Source organism: Amblyomma mixtum, chromosome 5 (assembly GCF_055824585.1).
Source record: "Amblyomma mixtum isolate Tamu chromosome 5, ASM5582458v1, whole genome shotgun sequence".
Lineage (NCBI taxonomy): Eukaryota > Metazoa > Arthropoda > Arachnida > Ixodida > Ixodidae > Amblyomma > Amblyomma mixtum.
This window is the reverse complement of record NC_143016.1, coordinates 82,080,625-82,098,941: the sequence shown is the minus strand read 5'-3', so window position 1 is coordinate 82,098,941 and position 18,317 is coordinate 82,080,625. Positions and strand designations below refer to the sequence as shown.

At 43.4% G+C, this 18,317-nt stretch overlaps 1 protein-coding gene across 2 annotated transcripts; it reads left to right on the top strand.

The window, feature by feature from the left end:
- The first annotated feature begins 107 nt into the window (after window positions 1-107).
- On the top strand, window positions 108-17,409 carry LOC149342821 (G kinase-anchoring protein 1-like). Of its 2 annotated transcripts, XM_089545304.1 has the most exons (10): window positions 108-696; window positions 2,357-2,440; window positions 3,047-3,124; window positions 8,865-9,060; window positions 9,676-9,809; window positions 11,423-11,524; window positions 12,174-12,237; window positions 13,957-14,027; window positions 14,763-14,834; window positions 17,071-17,409. In XM_089545304.1, exons 1-10 carry the CDS (start codon window positions 523-525, stop codon window positions 17,092-17,094), a joined length of 999 nt encoding a protein of 332 aa, XP_089401430.1. In that variant the 5' UTR covers window positions 108-522; the 3' UTR covers window positions 17,095-17,409. The 2 variants fall into 2 exon arrangements, with proteins under 2 accessions (XP_089401430.1, XP_089401431.1); XM_089545305.1 differs by lacking the exon at window positions 3,047-3,124.
- Window positions 17,410-18,317: the final 908 nt, after the last annotated feature.

Sequence of the window (18,317 nt, the reverse complement as noted above, 5' to 3'; positions counted from 1 at the left end):
TATTTTATTTATTATATTTGTATTATTATTTTCAACTTAATAAATAACATGTCAACAAACTCGAACGTGACAGAGAACACGAGCGCCTTTACTTTAGCGTCGGCTGTCGGCTGTCATACGCTGTTCAGTCAGGTGTTTCAGGATTTCAGTGCTTTGAGGCTGCGGGGTGGTGGAGTTGCGTGAGTTGTTCACGTTGTTTTGAAAGATACGCGAACTATAGAAATCGTGCGATACTTCCGTTCTTTTTTTTTTGCAGCCAAATGCACCTCATTCTGTAAACTGAGTTATCGCATCGCACGCGTCCTCTGCACGCGATCGTGAGTGAAGAAAACGAAATTGCGTTGCGTTTTCTGACGCGTGGTCGTGGCGTTTGCCAGCGTACTAGGGGGAACCGTTGCACTTGTCGCACCAAGCCTTTGAGAAGCGTGCGCCTTTAGCATTTTGGGCCGCTGAGCTCTTCCTGTTCGATTATTCTTGCCTCGTACGAGCAAACTGCTTTGGTTGTAACCGATTTGTGGCGAAATGGCCGCTATCCTGCCATCGCGTTTCGCCGTCCTGAAAGTGGAAGGCGAGGATCCCGACGAGTCCAAGCCTTCGAAAAAATCGCAGCCTGCCAAGACCGCTTCAGCTGGCGATCGCAACTCTGTGACGACCAAGCCAAAACCCAAGAAGAAGAAGAAGCCATCGGAAAACCAGGTTCGCTATACCTCGATGGTTGTTAAATACAAACGCACCGCTGTCGTGCTTCTATGCTGTAACGTGCGGTATCGTTCAACCGAACTACTATGTACTGCAGGCAGGCTTGTTGGTTGATGTATTATACACAGCCTTTTCAATGCGCTTCATAACTGCGATAGGGTTCAACCTCTACTACTGGGAACTGCAATATTTAATTGGCCTTAAAAATTTGGCAGTACTACGTGCAGTGGGTGCGTGCTCGTACCAGTGCCCGTGCACCTAACTCTTTAGTGCACAAACAATATTTGGTGTCTGCACATGCCTCCCAATTTATTTAAAGTATGTAGGACGACTTGTAAACATTAGACTTCATTCAGTTTTTTTGATAACTTGCTATAAACCCTGACTAGACAGCTGCAGTATGAGTGACTCATTATCACACCGTAAACACTTAGCTGATGGTGAACATTGCACAGTCAAGGTGTTCTTGAACACCTTTGAACGCATTTGCTACTGTTTAAAGTTCTTTATTTACCATTGAGTTTCACCTTTGTGACTGTTGTCGTCACGCATTTGGTAGACTTGGTGTAGCGGATGGCAATTGCTGGCATAGTATGTGTAAGTAGTGCTGTTCCACCACAGCTAAATACTGTTATCTGTGCTGTTGTTGTAAATTATGCAGTGCTGTTGCAGTGCAAGTCATCAAGTGTTCTTATTTATCAATTAATAGAGGAGTTACTCATTAGCATCCACCTGAGCACAACCCTACAGTGCATAATAGCTTTCTCAAAAACCTTGCAATTGAAGAACAGTTATTCTGGTCTGTGGCTTGTACCAGGACAGTTGCCTGTTCAGGGAGTCGCTCTACCAAGTAAGGTAAGCAGGAAGGCTAGTGGTTGGCAGAGCAGGATTGAATTGATCACTTGAAATGGCAGCATTGCTGGACCTAGAACTGCAAAGTTTCTGAGCTGTATTGCTTTCGTTTACAGCTGTATGGCTGCGCTCGAGCAGATGCAAATGAGTAGTAAGTTCGTAATGGAAATTACTTCACTTCATCCTCTTCGCTACCAGAGTCCATGTTTGTAGATGGTGATTTATAAGCACCTTGTGGTTGAGCAGGTCATTAATCAGCATTCAAATATCGTTCTTTTGGAAGTGTGGGTCATGGTTCATCTGCTGTTTGAGAGGTGCTGTCTTCTGTCCACTGAAGCAGTGCTTAAAAAACATCAGAATGGCGGCTTCCTGCTCGTACGGCATGGAGCGACCGATGGGTGTTTTTTGAATTTGTTTATTGTTGCATATTTTTTATCTATATACATAATACAATAAAATTTTATTTCATTGCATATTTAAAACGTTACTGCTAATCTGCTTTCGCGAGATTCATTGTGCTCTCAACTAAATTCCACATTTGTGAACGGAATTTTTCTATTAGAGAATATTAAAGTTCCTGCATAATAAATGTTTTATGTATTGTTCATGAGGTGTCTAATAAATGAGAAAAGTCACTAGTTTTCTTGCCTCCTTCTTAGTTATGTAGTGAAGAGGTTAATAGATTCCCCTAACTTTAGTGAACTGGCACTTTGTTTAGCATAACAGAGATCTAGGTTTCCCTATATGCTTTAGAAACTTTCTAGAGTTGAAGGTAATATTATTTTTATATCATGCTCTCAAACAGGCAAAGCCAAAATCAGCTGCTCAGACAGGCCAACCTGAGGGACGTGGCGATGACTGGGAGTCTTGGAAGAAGAGAGATGACCAGGTCTAGTGCTGTCAAGATGTTTGTCTGTTTTTCCTTTTTTTAGTATTCTCTGTATGTGACATCAGAAATGTCGTACTAGCATCATGTGCGCTTGCTGTTTTGAGGCTGACCTCAACTGTCACAGTTAACTTCTGTAGAAATTGCATTACCAGCCGTGGCTCCATGTTGCGTGCATGCAAGAAGTGTCGCGGCAACTGAAGGTGCACACAGCATGAAAAATGAGTGCCAAGGCCATTAAGACTGCCTTTACTGTGTGGCATATAAAGAGTAAGATGCACCACTGTAATTTCTGGCACTGGCATAGGCTTGTGTGCCGCCAAGCGCCAGCTAAAGCATGTCACAGTTTGCCCTTGTGCACAGCGCACTCTGAGGGGAAAGGGGGAGAGATGTCTATAGTGTATACATCAAATATCGTCATTAAAACAGCATGTTTGGCTTTTTTCTTTCATTTATATTGATGAGCGATAACTGCTCCTCATTTGTGATTCCCATAACATCGGCCTCAAAAATCTTAACTTTCTGTGTTTGGTTTTTTTTCTGTTTGGATGGTCTGCTTATGCTGTAAAGCATTGGCATGCACTGACACAAACCTATTTGCTTTTACAGTTTGTGTCAGATGCCTATGAGCAGGACCTTCAACAGGCATTGCTGCTAAGTCGGCTGGATTATGAAGAGAAAAAAGAGGCAAGTTTTATTCGGTCCCATACAGCTACATTTCCTGGCACCAGCTTTATGATCTTTATGGTCTGTGCCCAGAAGAATTATTAAAGAAGCTGCAAGCAAAATAGCAGTAGACAAGAATGGCAACAAGGCGACATAGATACGTAATTGTAAAAAACTGCTTAGTGCATAGTTTCATTTCATTTCATTTATTTTCCTTAAAGGCCCGGTGAGGGGCATTACATAAGGGGTGGGTACAATATTCGTTGGCAGCAAGTGTTAACACGATGACAAATGAGCATGAAGATTATCAGCGAAGGTCGCGGAGCTCATGATGGCTGCAATGTCACTAGGAAGGTCGTTCCAGTCCACAATGGTATGGGGGAAAAATGAGGCGGCAAAAGTAACCGTGCGGGCACGTGGTCGAGAAACTTGGAAAGGGTGACAAGTGCGATGAGATATGCGGGTTGGCGGGACGATGTAGGGCGCGCAGGATAGTGAACTGTGGTAAAATTTGTAGAATAAGCAAAGGCTTATTATGCCATTGGTGGTCTATTTCTGTCTCCCTGTCTGTGTGTATGTGTGGTGTCACTCAAGACAGTTTCACACAACTCAGCGTGGGCTATGAGTTAAATGAATCCTCTCTTACAGCAGCACACATGGCTGAGGTGGATATGCCATGAGTAACAGTGCCACGGTCTTACTGGTAGCCAACTTAAAGCTTAGTTTGTAGTCTTATGCATGGGTTAGAATAGCTTACGTGTGTGAACGGGGCCGTCCTGCCATGGAGTGCAAGTAGTGACAGCAAGGATTCGACTTTCACCGCCTGCCTCGGGGTGGCATTGGCTGTTGGTGGCTGTGGGTTGCCGTAAAGAGCACGCTCTAAATGCTGGCTTTCTCTGTCACATCGCGCATCACGTGTTCCGTTTAATTCCGTCTTTCGATGATCGTTGCCAGCCGAAAGCAACTTTGTGCTGCGCTCACTTGCAGTTAAAGGGAAGCTGAAACACTTTTTTGAGAATTTGAGGTTATTCAAGAATTTGAATCTATCAAGCTTCTATCAAGCTGCCAGCATTAAAGGTAATTTTGCACTGGCATTTTAATTGGCATCATAATCGTCGATTAAAACCACGACGATGTTTAGGCTTCTCTTCACTACGTTGGAGGAGTGCGAGGAATCTCGGCAGTGACGTCATTGTTGCCGAAATTTCAGATGCCCGCTGCTTACGCCTGCATGCTGCTGTGCATCGTCAGATGGCGCCAAACAATGCATCATGAGCTTCAACTTCAATGGCGTCGGTTTTCTTCCATGGAATAACCGTTTCTTCGCTGGAAACGTAGTGCCATCATACGTGACGTCATTATCGGGGCCTCTGCCTGTCGCTGTGCACTTCAGAGAAGCCTGAACGTGGACAACCACTTTATTCGACGATTACGCCACCATTTCAAGTGCTAGAGCAAAACGATTTCGTAGGCTTTACCTGCACATTTTGCACATTCGGGAACCTTAAACTCATCGAATTCTAAAACCGCTTCAGTTGCCCTTTAAGTAGCACATTTTATGCGCTGCTGTGTAGCGGTCAACTGTCTAGATTTATCCGTTTGCAGCTGCCAGCTATGCCAGCTACCATTGCCACATTCTAGTTTCGGGCACAGAAAACTAAAAAAAAAAAAATTCGAGATCATACGCTCGATTGGATCCTCCAAACAATGTATTACTCAGTTATGTTTCCACAGTCTCCTGCACTCTAACTTTTTTGAAAGAAATGTGATGATGCACTAGTTATTATGAGTGCATTTGCCGCATCAAATAGCCGTTATAAAGTTAACTGGCAACAAAATAAACCTATTTGACGAGAAAAACAAAATGCAGGAGTTAGAAACTACTGTATGTGGTTTGTAGCATATGCCGCGGTAGTTGCCTGTTCAGTTCATTAAGCTGTGGATATCAAAAGGCTTTAAATACCAATCGGGCCTTTGTGTAAACTATAGTGTCAGAGAAAGTAAGCACAGTGCGATGTCCAAAACTTCTAAAATATAACTGCTTGGTCTTACTGTGCATTCCAATTGGTGTCACATTTGTTTCAGAAAGAACTCTTAATTTGACTTGGAGATATATTTGGATTCACGGCCTCGCATTGTACTCCAGTTGAGGTCCTAAGTTCAAATTAGTTTCCCGATTTGGTTGTCAACTGTGGAGACTGCTGCTGGATTTCCAGTTTCCAATATTTGGCACTTCGCTTATAACTTGGGAATTCATTGCACTCTTAGTCAGATTGTAATTATGTACAGTGGGCCTTATGGGTGCACTGTAACACAGGAAAACTTGGCCAGCTGAGCACAAACTGGCAGCTGTTCAAGAATTTTTCTTTTTTTAAAATTCATTGAATGGTAATCTACTCATGGTTGTTGAGCGAGCTATTTGTCATCTCAGGATCGGACTCTAGCCCAGGGGTTCTCAAACTTTTTTGCTTGGAGGAACCCCAAAAGCCTTCAATAAGTTCCAGGGAACCCCCCCCCCCCCCCCCCCCCTCCCCTGCTTTCACTTACCAGCAATGTTGTCGAGTGCATTTTTGCAAAGAGAGAGCTGCAAAAGTTAAATGTTTATTGCACAGATTAATACAAATACTAATGTGATGGGTGGTACTGCTTCCCTTTTGAGATCAAGTCACAGCGTGGCTCAGTAGCACTCAGAGCCGGTCTCATATCAGCTGCCGGGTCAGGGCCGGTGAGGGTTCTCGCGGATTACAAGAATACAGCCCGCGGAACCCCTGTGTTCCGCGGAACCCAGTTTGAGAACCCGTGCTCTAGCCAATTAAATATGTTCGTGGTTCCCAGCCGGGCAGTATTGCTGTGAATTGAAGACCAACTTTAACTTAACATGATTAAAACCGGCTGGACTCGGCAGTTTGAAAACATTGTAACCTAACCACTCATGTTTCTCCTTTATTTGTAAAAGCTTCAACTGCTTGATAGAGATCCCTAATCGTTCAAAATAACGTCCTGCATTGCTTCAGTGTCGAGGTGGACTATTGCCCCCCAGTTGGTATTGCTCCCCAGTTGGACCATTTTCTGCCAACTGCAAGTAGCAGAGACTAAATTTCAAAAGCATGCTTTTGAAAGAAATTCCTATGAGTTGACAGTGTAAAGAATGCTTGAAAGCTACCATTTTTCTCTTCCCTGTTTGGATCACAAATTTAGAAATAGTGGCCGGTCTTCTGCATCACTATATAGCAATAAGAATGCGGCAGGTCTGCAAGCAAAGAATAGATGATGTAAAAAACAAAACACAGCAGCTGTGAAAGCTGCTAAACTTCTTTAACACATTATCTTTTACTTCTCCCTATTTTTTTCTGCAACATATGTGGGGAAATCTGATGCAACAAAGCAGCTGCGGAAGTTTGCCCAACTTTTTACAAAAAACCTGTAATGGCCAGCCTTTTTTGTGATGCATTGCACATGTGTGTGAAATAAATGTTTATACAGCATTTTTTTTTCAAACATGTGCCATTATTCAGCAGCTGGAACCTACACAGAAATGACCGTGTAGGGCAGCCACAAGTAAAAGCACAAGTTAATGCTACACGAAAACCTCGTTTCCAGACGCCAACATTCCGAAGTTCCCTGCCGGAAATTTTGCGGACGGTTATTTACATAATTAGCCATAATACCGCTCACATCATAGCCTAGTATACTGAGATTAAAATATTAGGAATACAGTCAAACGTAACTCACGGAAGCTGCTGTTACAGCCCGCACCAATTTGAACTTTCGGAGCAACAAAATAGCTTTTTTAGTGCTCTGCATTTTTCACGATGACAATTTAACTCTTTCCTTACCACGGGAAAAACGACCATTTTTCACATGTCTCAGACAACATTTTTTTTTAGAAAAAGTGTGATAGATAAAATTATATAAAATGCATAACAATAATTCAGATAGAATGCGCTTTATAATGAAATTTATTTGAACACATATTCTGCTTGAAATGCTGTGAAAAAAAATCAGTAAACACAACAAAAAGTAAAAAAGAAGAAAAGTTTTGTGTTTATATGACAATAACTTTCCAAACACTTGTACTAAAAAAATTCTAGAATATACAGAACAATTCAAATTCTTTCTAAAACATGGCATTAAAGTGTGAAAATTATAACTTGAATAGTTTTCGAGCTAGAATTTTTTTCTTCATGCCTCTTGAAAAGGCTCGTTTGAGAGTGCCCTTTATATGATTTTTACAGTCCAAGAAAAAAAAATTGGAAGTGTAATGTTATGCGCCAAACGAAAGCTTGGTAAGCGTGGTTTAAAAAATACAAATCAAAACTTATTTAATTTACGTCAAAAATTAAAAAAATATATAAAACACAACAAGTATAGGTGTGATATTGCGATATATAGTATGCGATAAGTATAGCTGCGATGTAGCTGCAGAATGGAAATCCGACGTTACAACATCTTCGTCCGAGTCACTGCTGCTCGGAGGATCTTGAAAATCAGCTGCAGAGGCTGGAGAATCACGTGCAGCGGGACTCTTCCGAGCGCGCGAAGCGCCCGACCTCGACGCGACGCCATCCTCACCGCGTATTATGTCGCAATAAGCCTATGCTCCAAGGGCATTTCAAAAATGCACGACTGGCGGGGAAATTACGAACTAGGCCGAAGATGGAACTAACCGTCTGAACAACAAACCAGATGCGCCCGCACAAGCGGACAGGAAAAAGAAAGCGAAACTATCAGGCCAACGTTCCGGGATCGGTTTGCGCAGTTACAGCGTCTGAACCAAAATCCGACAATGCAACATCGTCACCAGAGGCTCTACTACTCGTAGCATAGATAGTAATTGCAGTCAATGCAGTAGAATTGCGCGCAGCAAGGTTTTTCCGAGCGCGCGCCGTCTGCGCGCCCGACGCCATGCACGGAGCGTCCGCGCCGTACCCTCCGCTTCAAGGGCGTTTCAAAAATTCGCGCGTCGTGGGAAAATTGCTCTCCACGCAGAAACCGAAACTGTAGTCTCTGGAGAACAACTTAGATGGCGCCACATCACCGTAACGGCTACAATGAGGAGCTTCGGTTCGCACAAACAGACCGGAACGAGGAATCTGAACGCACAGGCGAGCGTTCTGGGCTCTCGTTGCCCAGTTTGGGCTTCGAAACAATACCTGACGATACAGCATCGTCGTCAGGGTCCGTGCTAATCGATACATCAAAAATATGTGGTGCAAACGCAGCGGAATTGAGTGGAACGGGGTTTTTTCGAGCGAGCGCCATTCCCGATGATGACGGCATGTTCGGAGCGCCCGACGCCGCACACCCAACTTCAAGCGCGTTTCAAAAATTGCCGCTTCTTGGCAAAAATATAAACTAAACAGGAAGTTGAAGTTTAATGTGTGAACAACAAACTGAATGACTCAGCAAGACCGTAGCGGCCGCGGTCGCGCTGCCGTAGCGCTTCGAATTTTTCGATCACCGGTGATCGAAGCACAGTGGCGTGGTAACGAAAGAGTTAATGTAAAGTGCCAGAAGGTGTTGGGTTTACTGCAACTAAAGCTGAAGTGACCTTCAGAAAGTAAGGCTAGCAAACAGAAATTCACACATTCACCTACCCATGCTCTGCCTGAATCAGCCCGAATGGTCCCACATGTTTACGAGCAGCGGCGCGCCATGCCAGCGATTTTCGTTCACACACCTAACCTATTCTAACACCTCGGTCTTGTGCTTTGGTCTTTGCATAAGCTCTTCTCTTGTGGGTGGGTGTCTGGGAGTGCAGTTCTATGAGGCACAGCAGAAAGAAGCTGCCGTGACAGGTGTGGCTGCTGCAGCAGGTCGCGGAAGTGGCAACAAGAACAAAAAGAAGAATGTCACAGCCAAGAAAGATAAGAAGACGACAACCATGTCCTTAGAAGAGTTCAACCAGCTAGGCGGGGGCTCCTCCTCTTCTGATATGGTTGAACCAGACAGTCGGGGTAAGCATCTGCTGGCCTAGCATAGTTTACACGTATCTGGATTGGACAAATGCAGCTCTGGTTTTCCTGTGGGTAAAAGCTTTTCCCTGGTATGGCGCTTGGTTTTTCTGGTGTGAGATACTAGGGAAAAAGGTCCTTTGACCTTATCTCGTGCAGACCAGAAACACATTAGCTATGGCACTCTGGATCAGAGTATCATCATCATCGCTGTTATGCAGGTACAAGTTGTGAATGCCACAAAAGTGTATGCGGGAACATTAATTCGGTGCTTATGACATGTGACGTTGCTAATGACGGTGCTGATGACTTATAGCTGTAATACATACAGATGTAGTAAATTTCAGGCTGCATGAAACTGATGTTGGTATCTCAAGCTTTAATTGGTGCATAGTAGTGAACGCTGATTGGAGCAGTCTGATGTGTAGCGGTAACGTCAAGCCAGGCTGGTAAAATTATTTCCATGTGAACTCGCATTACTACTTGTTAGCCGTAGCTCATTGATTCGTGGCTTACATTTTTAGGTAAACTGTTTTTGTCGGGGCGCTTAATTTTTACCAAAATGACTGCAGCTGATGCTTGCGTTTCACCCGTAATTCTTTCTGCCTGCCTGTGCAGATACTTTGGACACAAGAAACAGTGAAAAAAGGCCACCTTCACCAGTCCGGGAGGCCATCTTTGAACAAGTTGCAAAGGATGCCAAAAGTATTCTCTCAAGGGAACAAAGGATGGAAGAGTTCAAGAACAAGCAGGTAAAAATAGACAGTGTGCGAAAGCATTTTCATCAAAAAGCATGAAATAAGCATGCTTGTACGGGAACATCTGAAAATTCTTGTATATACTTTTATTTTCGCATGGGCCATAAAAACACATGCCGAGCTAAATGGCGCCACACTTGCAGTGTTAAAGCCCTGTCTCACGGGCACTTCCGATTCTAACTTAAGTAATTTTGAATCGAGGTTTTTGAGCTCATTTGATGCACCCTGTGCTACACTGGCATTTTCAGTGCTCATTGAGAAGTTGGCCACATGTGTGTTTAGTGGCGCCAGATGTTCTGTTGACATCCGTAGCATGCTGTTGTCCGGCAACACTATGTAGCCAAGGCTAGCGTGCGCAATAATGCTGCGAGTTCATCGTACATTACAGCCGTGGTGTTCTGTTTCTGGCATCGCAAGTCATCGACCCGGCTTTGCCAGCAGTTGATGAGAACAGAAGTTTCAATCTCGCTCCACAGTTTGCATGCCAGTGATGGTTGTGATTCATCAAAATTCCTTTTCTTCACCACATACTTTTGTCATTTGTGCGAGAAGACACAGCGGAAGTGGTCACAGTGTCAGCCGATGAGCATGGGGATTCCATCTGTTTGCTCTAGTGGTGGAGTGTGATTTTGAGATAACATATAAACGTACCTTTGTATAAGCAGAGATAAATGCACTAAAAATGTCCTGTCATGTTGTTTAATCAATTTATGCATTACCATTAGTGCTTTTCTTTTATTGTCTTGCTTTTTTCTTTATAGCTCAGTGAGGGAGAGAGTGTCAATGCCCGCTTTCGATTGTGCTTGAAAACCTTACTCCTGCTTGGAGCATGGGGATCAAGTCAAGCAGGATCAATATTACGCAGGATTGATTACACTTGAAAGTGGCTGTGTGACAGCCTGCAGTCTGCATTGAGTTCTATGAGCATTGACTCAATGAGGATCGGAAGTGCCTGTGTGACAGGGGTATAAAACAGTGGCCCCACTTACTAGCGCAGAAAGTTACCTTGTTCCTTCTACATGCAACATGTGGAACATGGTCATTCACTTCATTTCATTTCATTTATTTACCTTAAAGGCCTCTTTCGGGGTATTACATAAGGGGTGGGGTATTACATAAGGGGTGGGGTAATCAAAAATTGTTACATTTTTCACGATGACATATGAAGTTCAATGTTGGCGTTGAAGAGTGATGGGCAGGTGATAGCAGCAGGTTCCAGGGTTATTCTCTAAAGCAAGTTTTCATTGCGTTGGTGAACACTGAATGGTGAGTACTTGTGGGGTGCACTGCTATCAGTAACTCTCTATAATTTATAGTTTGTTCAGTTTACATTTTTACTTTGTGTGTTTTTTTGCCTTGTTGTTCTGTTCCTGTCATTATTGTGTACATTTATTGTCACGTGGCCTTGTTCGCTTTAGTGCAGCTACCCTGAGGGTATGGAAAAATATTTGCCAAATTGAACATACATGGCTAGAGTATATAGTGTGGTGTTTTAAAATGCAAGGTGAAAATAAAGCTAAAAAGTATGCAAAGGTAGCATTTAATGGGTTTCCATAATCATCCATGCCTATGCCTTTGCTCACTTTCTTTCTTTTTTTTTTGTTCAGCCTTTTCTAGCGGAACATGCGAGGACCTTGCAGTTCCAGGATGAACTTGAAAAAAAAGATGAGCAAATAGCTGCTTTGAAGCAACAGATTCAAGCACTGGCTGTAAGTACAAAGAGCACTTACAGAAGTTTGGGTGAAATATATAATATATGAGGGGAGACCCAAAAATAACCGGAATTTCGTGATAGAAAGTGCGGACTTTATTTTTGTTTATTGAATACAACTTTAATCACCTTCAAACTTTAATCACCCACTGTGCCCCATAGCACCAATGTATAAGAGCACCTGAAATTTCAGACGCATCACAAGTGACTGCTCGATTTTTCCAAATTCATTCGCACTCATTGCTACACCGCTGCCAATAAGCCAAGCCGCCATGTAATGCGTATAGTCAAACCTTGTTAATTAAGATTTAAAGGGAGATCGAAAACTTGATCGAGTTAAGTGGAATTAAAGCTAAAAGGGAGCCACTTCAGTGGCGGGGCTGGTATTCTCTGCGAGTTCACATATTGCGCACACAAGTTTGCTAGCTGGTAATGCAAAGTCTCCAAGGTAAAGTCCACCCCTACTGTGCACCTGTGGTTACGCTGTGCATCTGTGTGGGTGCTGAGCGTTGTAAAACCAACCAATGTCCTTTGAACAGCTGGGATAAGTGTGGCAAAAGGAAAACCAAGGGCTGTGTACTAAATCTGCATGGTTTGTAATGTTAGATGGTGGAACTGTGAGTCATTTCTTTTCTCTTTTTTTCTAGGCTGAGTTGAAAGTGGTGAAGCTTCGCAACAAACAGCTGTGCAACATACTGGCTCAAGGCGAAAGTGAGCAGTTTTTTCTCTTTCGATACTGCACAGTTGCAATTCGATGATGTGTTCCCACTCATGTACACAATCTCAGTTAAAAATTTTATTGCCTCTAGTGATTACTTTTTGATTTTGAGAAAGATTTCGGTACTTGCTATTTAATTTTATGGCCAAAAATTGTTAAAATGCCTTGCTGCATAGGATGGGCCCTCCTCTTCAAACGTAACGCTGCTGTGTGGCAATTACTTCAAGTATTCTGTTCAGCGCCCTTTTCTGCGCTCGTGAAATGCTTTCGAATAGAAGATTTCCCACGACTTGAAAGCATGACAAAAAAAACTTTTTAACATGGGCATTCAGTGTTCAGTTTCTTGCTCGCTCGGCGGCCGCGTCTTGGGAAAAGCATTCAATGGCAAACGCACACGACCATCTTGAGAAAAGACTACATTTTCTTCTTTTCTACCGTCAGATAACAACCAAACTCTGTGAGAAGTTTCATTATTAAATCAGGATTCCAAAACAACAAGCTCAAAAACACGTGATTTTAGCCCCTCATCCGCCTTAAGTGGGGTAAAAACTCATGTGCACCAGCTTCAAGTTTTGGAGTAATGAGGACACCTGCTTCATAGTGACATGGTGCTACCTGGCCAGCACTTCTCTGGCTCTGGGAGCACTAATGCTGGCTTTTAGGGGGATGCATATGATCTCTTGAGTGAGTGAAATTGTGGGACAAGCTGTGGAGGATGACTGTTCCATTTGTTTCATTTGTTTGTGTGCCTGAAAACACCAGAAAGAGCAGGTGGCATGATGAAAATTTCTGGGCGCAAACACACAAAAGACAGCGAAGAAACCACAGGACAAGCGCCTTCTTCACAACTAGTTTAATGGGAAAGCAACAAACACTTAAATACGAAAAGATATAACAGGTAGGTACAGATTAAAACAGTTAAGATTCCATGTTCTGACTGAACAAACTCAAAATTTTCGCAGATAACCTATTTCCTTTTTCGTGAGCGATACTGATGGCTTACTCACGCAATTACCGTGTGAGGCAATGTGGAAAGCTTCCATCACCTCCCTGATTCTTTGTTTAGGGTGACGGAATAGAACCTCTGTTGCCACAAAGATAGGCCGGCAATTATTGCATTCTTGGAGGTGTTCCCTCACCCCTGAGGCACTGTCATTGTTGTGCACTTTAAGGCGAATATTCAAACAACACCCAGTCTGCCCTATGTACACCAGACCACAGAGAAAAGGGATCTTGTACACCACTCCTGTTTCACAGCGCACAAACGGAGCCCGGTGTTTGACTGTGCATGCGCGCGAAATACGGTCAACCTTTTCCGCCTTTTTTTGTACAAGGGGGCATAGTCTACCTAATTTCAGCAGGTGGCAGTCTGGGTTCCGACGTTAAATTTTGTGATACAACTGTGAGACTCCTACGGACATCTAGGCTTTGTATGTTAAGCACAGTTAGGCGAGACTTTCATGCAGTTTGGTTTTGTCAACCTTCCTTGTGACCTGCGAATCGCTCTGTTTGGTCTGTAGACACCTTTTGCTTGCTTCATCAGCATTTCACTGTCACTTGTCTTCTTTCCGAGGCAGACAGCACTTGTAAGTCGGATCCTTTGGAAAAAATTGGGCGTCCTGACATTATTCTCTTACTACTAGATAAGGTTGTTTGTCAGGAGTGCGTATTGCTTAAGGTAATCTACATTTGAATGCCTTTTGTGTGTGCAGTGCAAGACAAGGCAGAAATCCTACGTGACTTTGAAGAGGTGACGCAGGTCAAGGACGAGCTCACTCAACAGGTTTGTTGGATTGGTTTGCCGTCCCATTGGGAAGCAGATACCTTGCACAAGTATGAAATGTGACATCTTGTATAGCTTGTATTTTGTGGGGCAGTATATTCTGGTGTTCATGGAGTGAGTTCTGGATCGTTGCATGCTTCTTTAGGCTGGTAAAGAAAGGAATGTAGCTATGCTCAGAAATTTTCCACTGAAAACTCTGGAACCAGTGGTGCACAGAATCTGCATGCTTTTCTTTCTCTTAGGTGAGGCACCACAGTGCTCTACTGTGACATCAAACTTATGTTGTCTGAGAAAATTGCACCAGACCACATCATCTGTGGGCCATGTCAATCCTGTAGGCCTCATCGAAGCCAAAACAAGTCCATGTAGTGCATGATATTGATATACTGTGCAAAATTAAAAAAGTTTTGATAGAGGAGAATGTGGGCTAGATCCTTCGTGGTTTGAGCTATGTTCAGACGATCACAGAGGGCAGCTACTATTTGTTTTTTAAATGTTGCCAGTGTTTGTCTTACAACAATGCAGATGTTTAAAGAAGCTTCTTGGTGAACAAGGAGTGCCTTGTTGAGAACCTCGAAAAAGAATCTGCAGTAGCATAGAGAGGTCTATAGGTGTAACGTGCTGTATCCAGTAGTATACAGCGCTTTCATGTTCACCTTGATATAGAAGATCACTGTGTGCATATATTGACTTGTCTCATTAGCGATTGTTTGTAATCGGCAATGTGGCACGCAGGTCACAGAACTTCATGCTGCATTGGAGCAAGAACGTTCGAAGGTGCGCCAGCTGCAGCAAGATCTCAAGAAGGTATGGATCATGGTGGTGTATTACTTTGCAGCAAAGTCATGTTCCAGTGTTGTTTTTGCATTGGTTGGCACTGTTCTAGACAGCGCAAAAGCATGGCATTGCTTTGTTGCAATTTTCTTCTGAGTGCTAATTTCAGGAACAATTGTTTATCAAGCAGAGAAGAATTGCTCATCGAGGAAGTGCAATGGTTCTCTAATTCCTTTTCTAAAATTCGGTTTGAACCGAAAAGGGTCAGTATCTTTTAGCTGTATGCCTTAGCTTACTAGCTGTTGAGCATGAATTACAATTGGTCACAAGTGAGAATTAACAAAGATTAGAAGAGGAGCACAGTGAGACGTCTGTGGATTAAGTAGAGCAGTTGTATGTTTTCAGTCATTGCCCAGTTGCTTTAGTCATACTCCGGGTGCAGACAGAGAGGCTCCACTACCTCATCAAGCTTTTGTCCACTAGCGTAGTGTGTTCTGCTCACAGGCTGTCATCACCTTATCAACGCCGTTACTTGGTTAAAGGGATAGTTAAAGTATAGAAAATAATAGCTGGCCAATAATAATAGCACTGAGAGTACCAAAACAACTGTTTTGAAACAGAAGTGAATGGAAAGCAATTACTTTAATGAATTTTGATGAACAATATGGTGACAGGAGTGAGTCAGAGATCAAAAACAGGTTAATGACATCTTAGTCGAAATGAATGAAGTGAAAGAAATGTGCTTTGGTAGGGCATGTATTGCAAAGGCCAGATAAACGATAGTCGTTAAGGTTAAGTGACTGGATACCAAGAGATCGCAAGCATATCAGGGGACAACAAAAGGTTAGGTTGGTGGGTGGCTATAGCTGTCACAGGACAGACTTAATTGGAGAGATATGGAAGAGGCATTTTTCCCTGCAGTGGGCTTAGTTAGGCTGATGATGATGATCCCTGTGAGGGGTTTTTGCTCGGCTTATGTAGGGACCCTAACAACATTTTTATCTGTAAAAAGCCACCATCAGCTCAAAACCGTGGATAAGCGTCATGAAGCTTCCGTCACTTCCGTCGGGGACTTCCTTCACTGGGATTATCAAGCTGAATATGGGATCGCAAACCCTGGGGCTCCATCTGGATCCCAGCTGCGATCACTTTCTTTTCAATCCAAAGCTTTGTTCTTGTGAAGTGTTTGCTGCTTTCACAGTTAGTTCCGTGACTGAAGACGTGAGGTGTGCATAGCAAGCAACAAGTACATTTGCACTTATGACATCTAGACAAAGCTGTTCTGACATGCAGGCGACTAGACAGAAAGGCCTGATTCTACTTGCCTAAGTGAGGCAAGCATATGTGTGTGTTGCACCCAAGTATCTTTCACCTTTTTTTTTTTTGTCTTTAGTATTTTGGTTTTAATGCAACATTGTTTTAAGAAATGAACTTCTGTTTTTCATTTTTTTGTCGTTTGGTCCAGTCATTTAACTCACCTGTTGTCACTTTTTTTATGATAGTAGTATTTCATGTTGCAACCACTACTCCAATGCAACCATTTGTGCATTGATTACTTCTGCATAAACTGATCTTGCGAAGAAACTAGCTAGGATAAACTACATTTCACTTTTGAGTGTACAAGGGTGCCACATATGTGACCGGGAAAAACTGGTAATTCTTCTATGAGAGTTAATATTTGTCAAAGAGCAAACAATTGCATTCTAAAGTAAACATTGAAGTTCTGCCAAATTAAAAAAAAATTATTGAAAAGTCGAACCCTTAAATATAAGTGATATCGATAGATTGAGGCAGAGTGCAGCTTTTTGATACTCTGTGCTTAAATTTTATGCTTGTGTATCTACCCCCGGTGATGAGTTAATCTGGCATTTTTAAAATTAAATTTGAGGAGTATATTCATTGCCGAGTTTTCCTTTGGGGGGGAATGGACAATAAAATTTTTTGGTCATTTCTGTTGGTGCATCTAGTTTGGCTACACCATGTTACACAGGCACAAACTGTCTGAACAGCTCACCGTAAAACAGCGCGCTTACACGGGACGAAGAAAGAAAATACGCACACACACAGCGCTGAGCGTGCCTTCTTTCTTCGTCCCGTGTAAGCGCGCTGTTTTACGGTGAGATCATGTACCAACTGGCCCGGCAACTATCCTTAATGTCTGAACAGGCTGTTTGCTCATAAATAAATCTCTGCTGTATGTTTATTTTTCTTTGCTTTTTTTTTTACTTTTTCAATGCATTTCAATTCATTTTTTTTTTACGTGTTACAGGGTGGGAGGAAAGAAGCTCGGTAACACTCATCGCAGCCCCATTACCCATCTCTCAGCAAAAAGCCAAGATTGTGTATCTGGTGCAGACACACACAAATTGGTGATAGGGGCCTTGCCAGGTGCAAACCATTGCTACTACTGCCATTTGCGCGTCATCCTGCGCTACTTCCTTTGCTCGCTGCCTCTGTTCTCATGTACATACATTGTTACTTTTTTTTTTTATGATGACTACACGGCTTGTCAGTCCATTATGACATGAAAGAAGTGAAATGGCTGCACGGGTTAATTTAATGTGGAAAAGTGTAGAACATTGTTGAGTAAAAGCACATTTTTCTGTTTTCTAATTGTCTTTGTCTGTGATTGCCTACAATGCAGAGCACAGCTTGCTTGCTTGTGATGTCAGGAGCGGACCGTCTCCAGACACCAAAGTGTTCCTATACCCTATGGCCGTGCAGTGTATGTGTATGCGTGCATGTGTGTGTGTTGGGGGGGGGCTTGCACGTGCATACATGCTAGCCGTACTCTTCATCTTCAGGGCCAAAATCACCCCCACCCCGTGGCCCACTCTTTGCCATCCAAAGGAGGTAGATGTGCTTCTGCAGCACATTAGTGTAGCCTTCCTCAGGATAGCATCGCAGCGCGCATTCAAAACAGCAGAGGTAGTAACGACACTGTCACAAGGCCAGTAGGCTGAGGCAAATATAGATCAAAGGCACCGTTGAGGCCTGGCTCGCAGCCGGAGAAGCAACCTAGTTGACCACCTGAGGTCACGTGACCTTGCAGCATCGTCACAACCTGCCCACTGTATTGTGAGCAAACTGACTACCGCCATAGGTAGAAGTTAATGATTGGTTGTGAGGGGCAGCTTAGGAAGTACAACCTGGATTGCATAAAGGGCGACCCACATGGAGCGAACTTGCGCTGCGGATTTTGAGCGGCGCGGCGGAACGCGGACGCACCGCCGCTGTGCCGCACCACAAGAGGCGGAAAACGGGTGGCTGCCGCCAAACCGCTGCCGACAAAAACAAAAAAAAAAGATTTGTAAGCTTACTCTAAAGCCATTGTTTATTGGAGGGCGCATTCTCACTTTTTAGTTCAGCGTATGCTATCTCCCCTCTCCACTCCACCCCCACTCGGTTTCACCAGCGCGCCGAGCCACCGGCAGCTGCTGCTAGCAGAGACGCAAAAATAGACTCAGCCTATAGTAGCGCCATCTGGTTCTCGGGACAGGAACCATTACTGTAAAC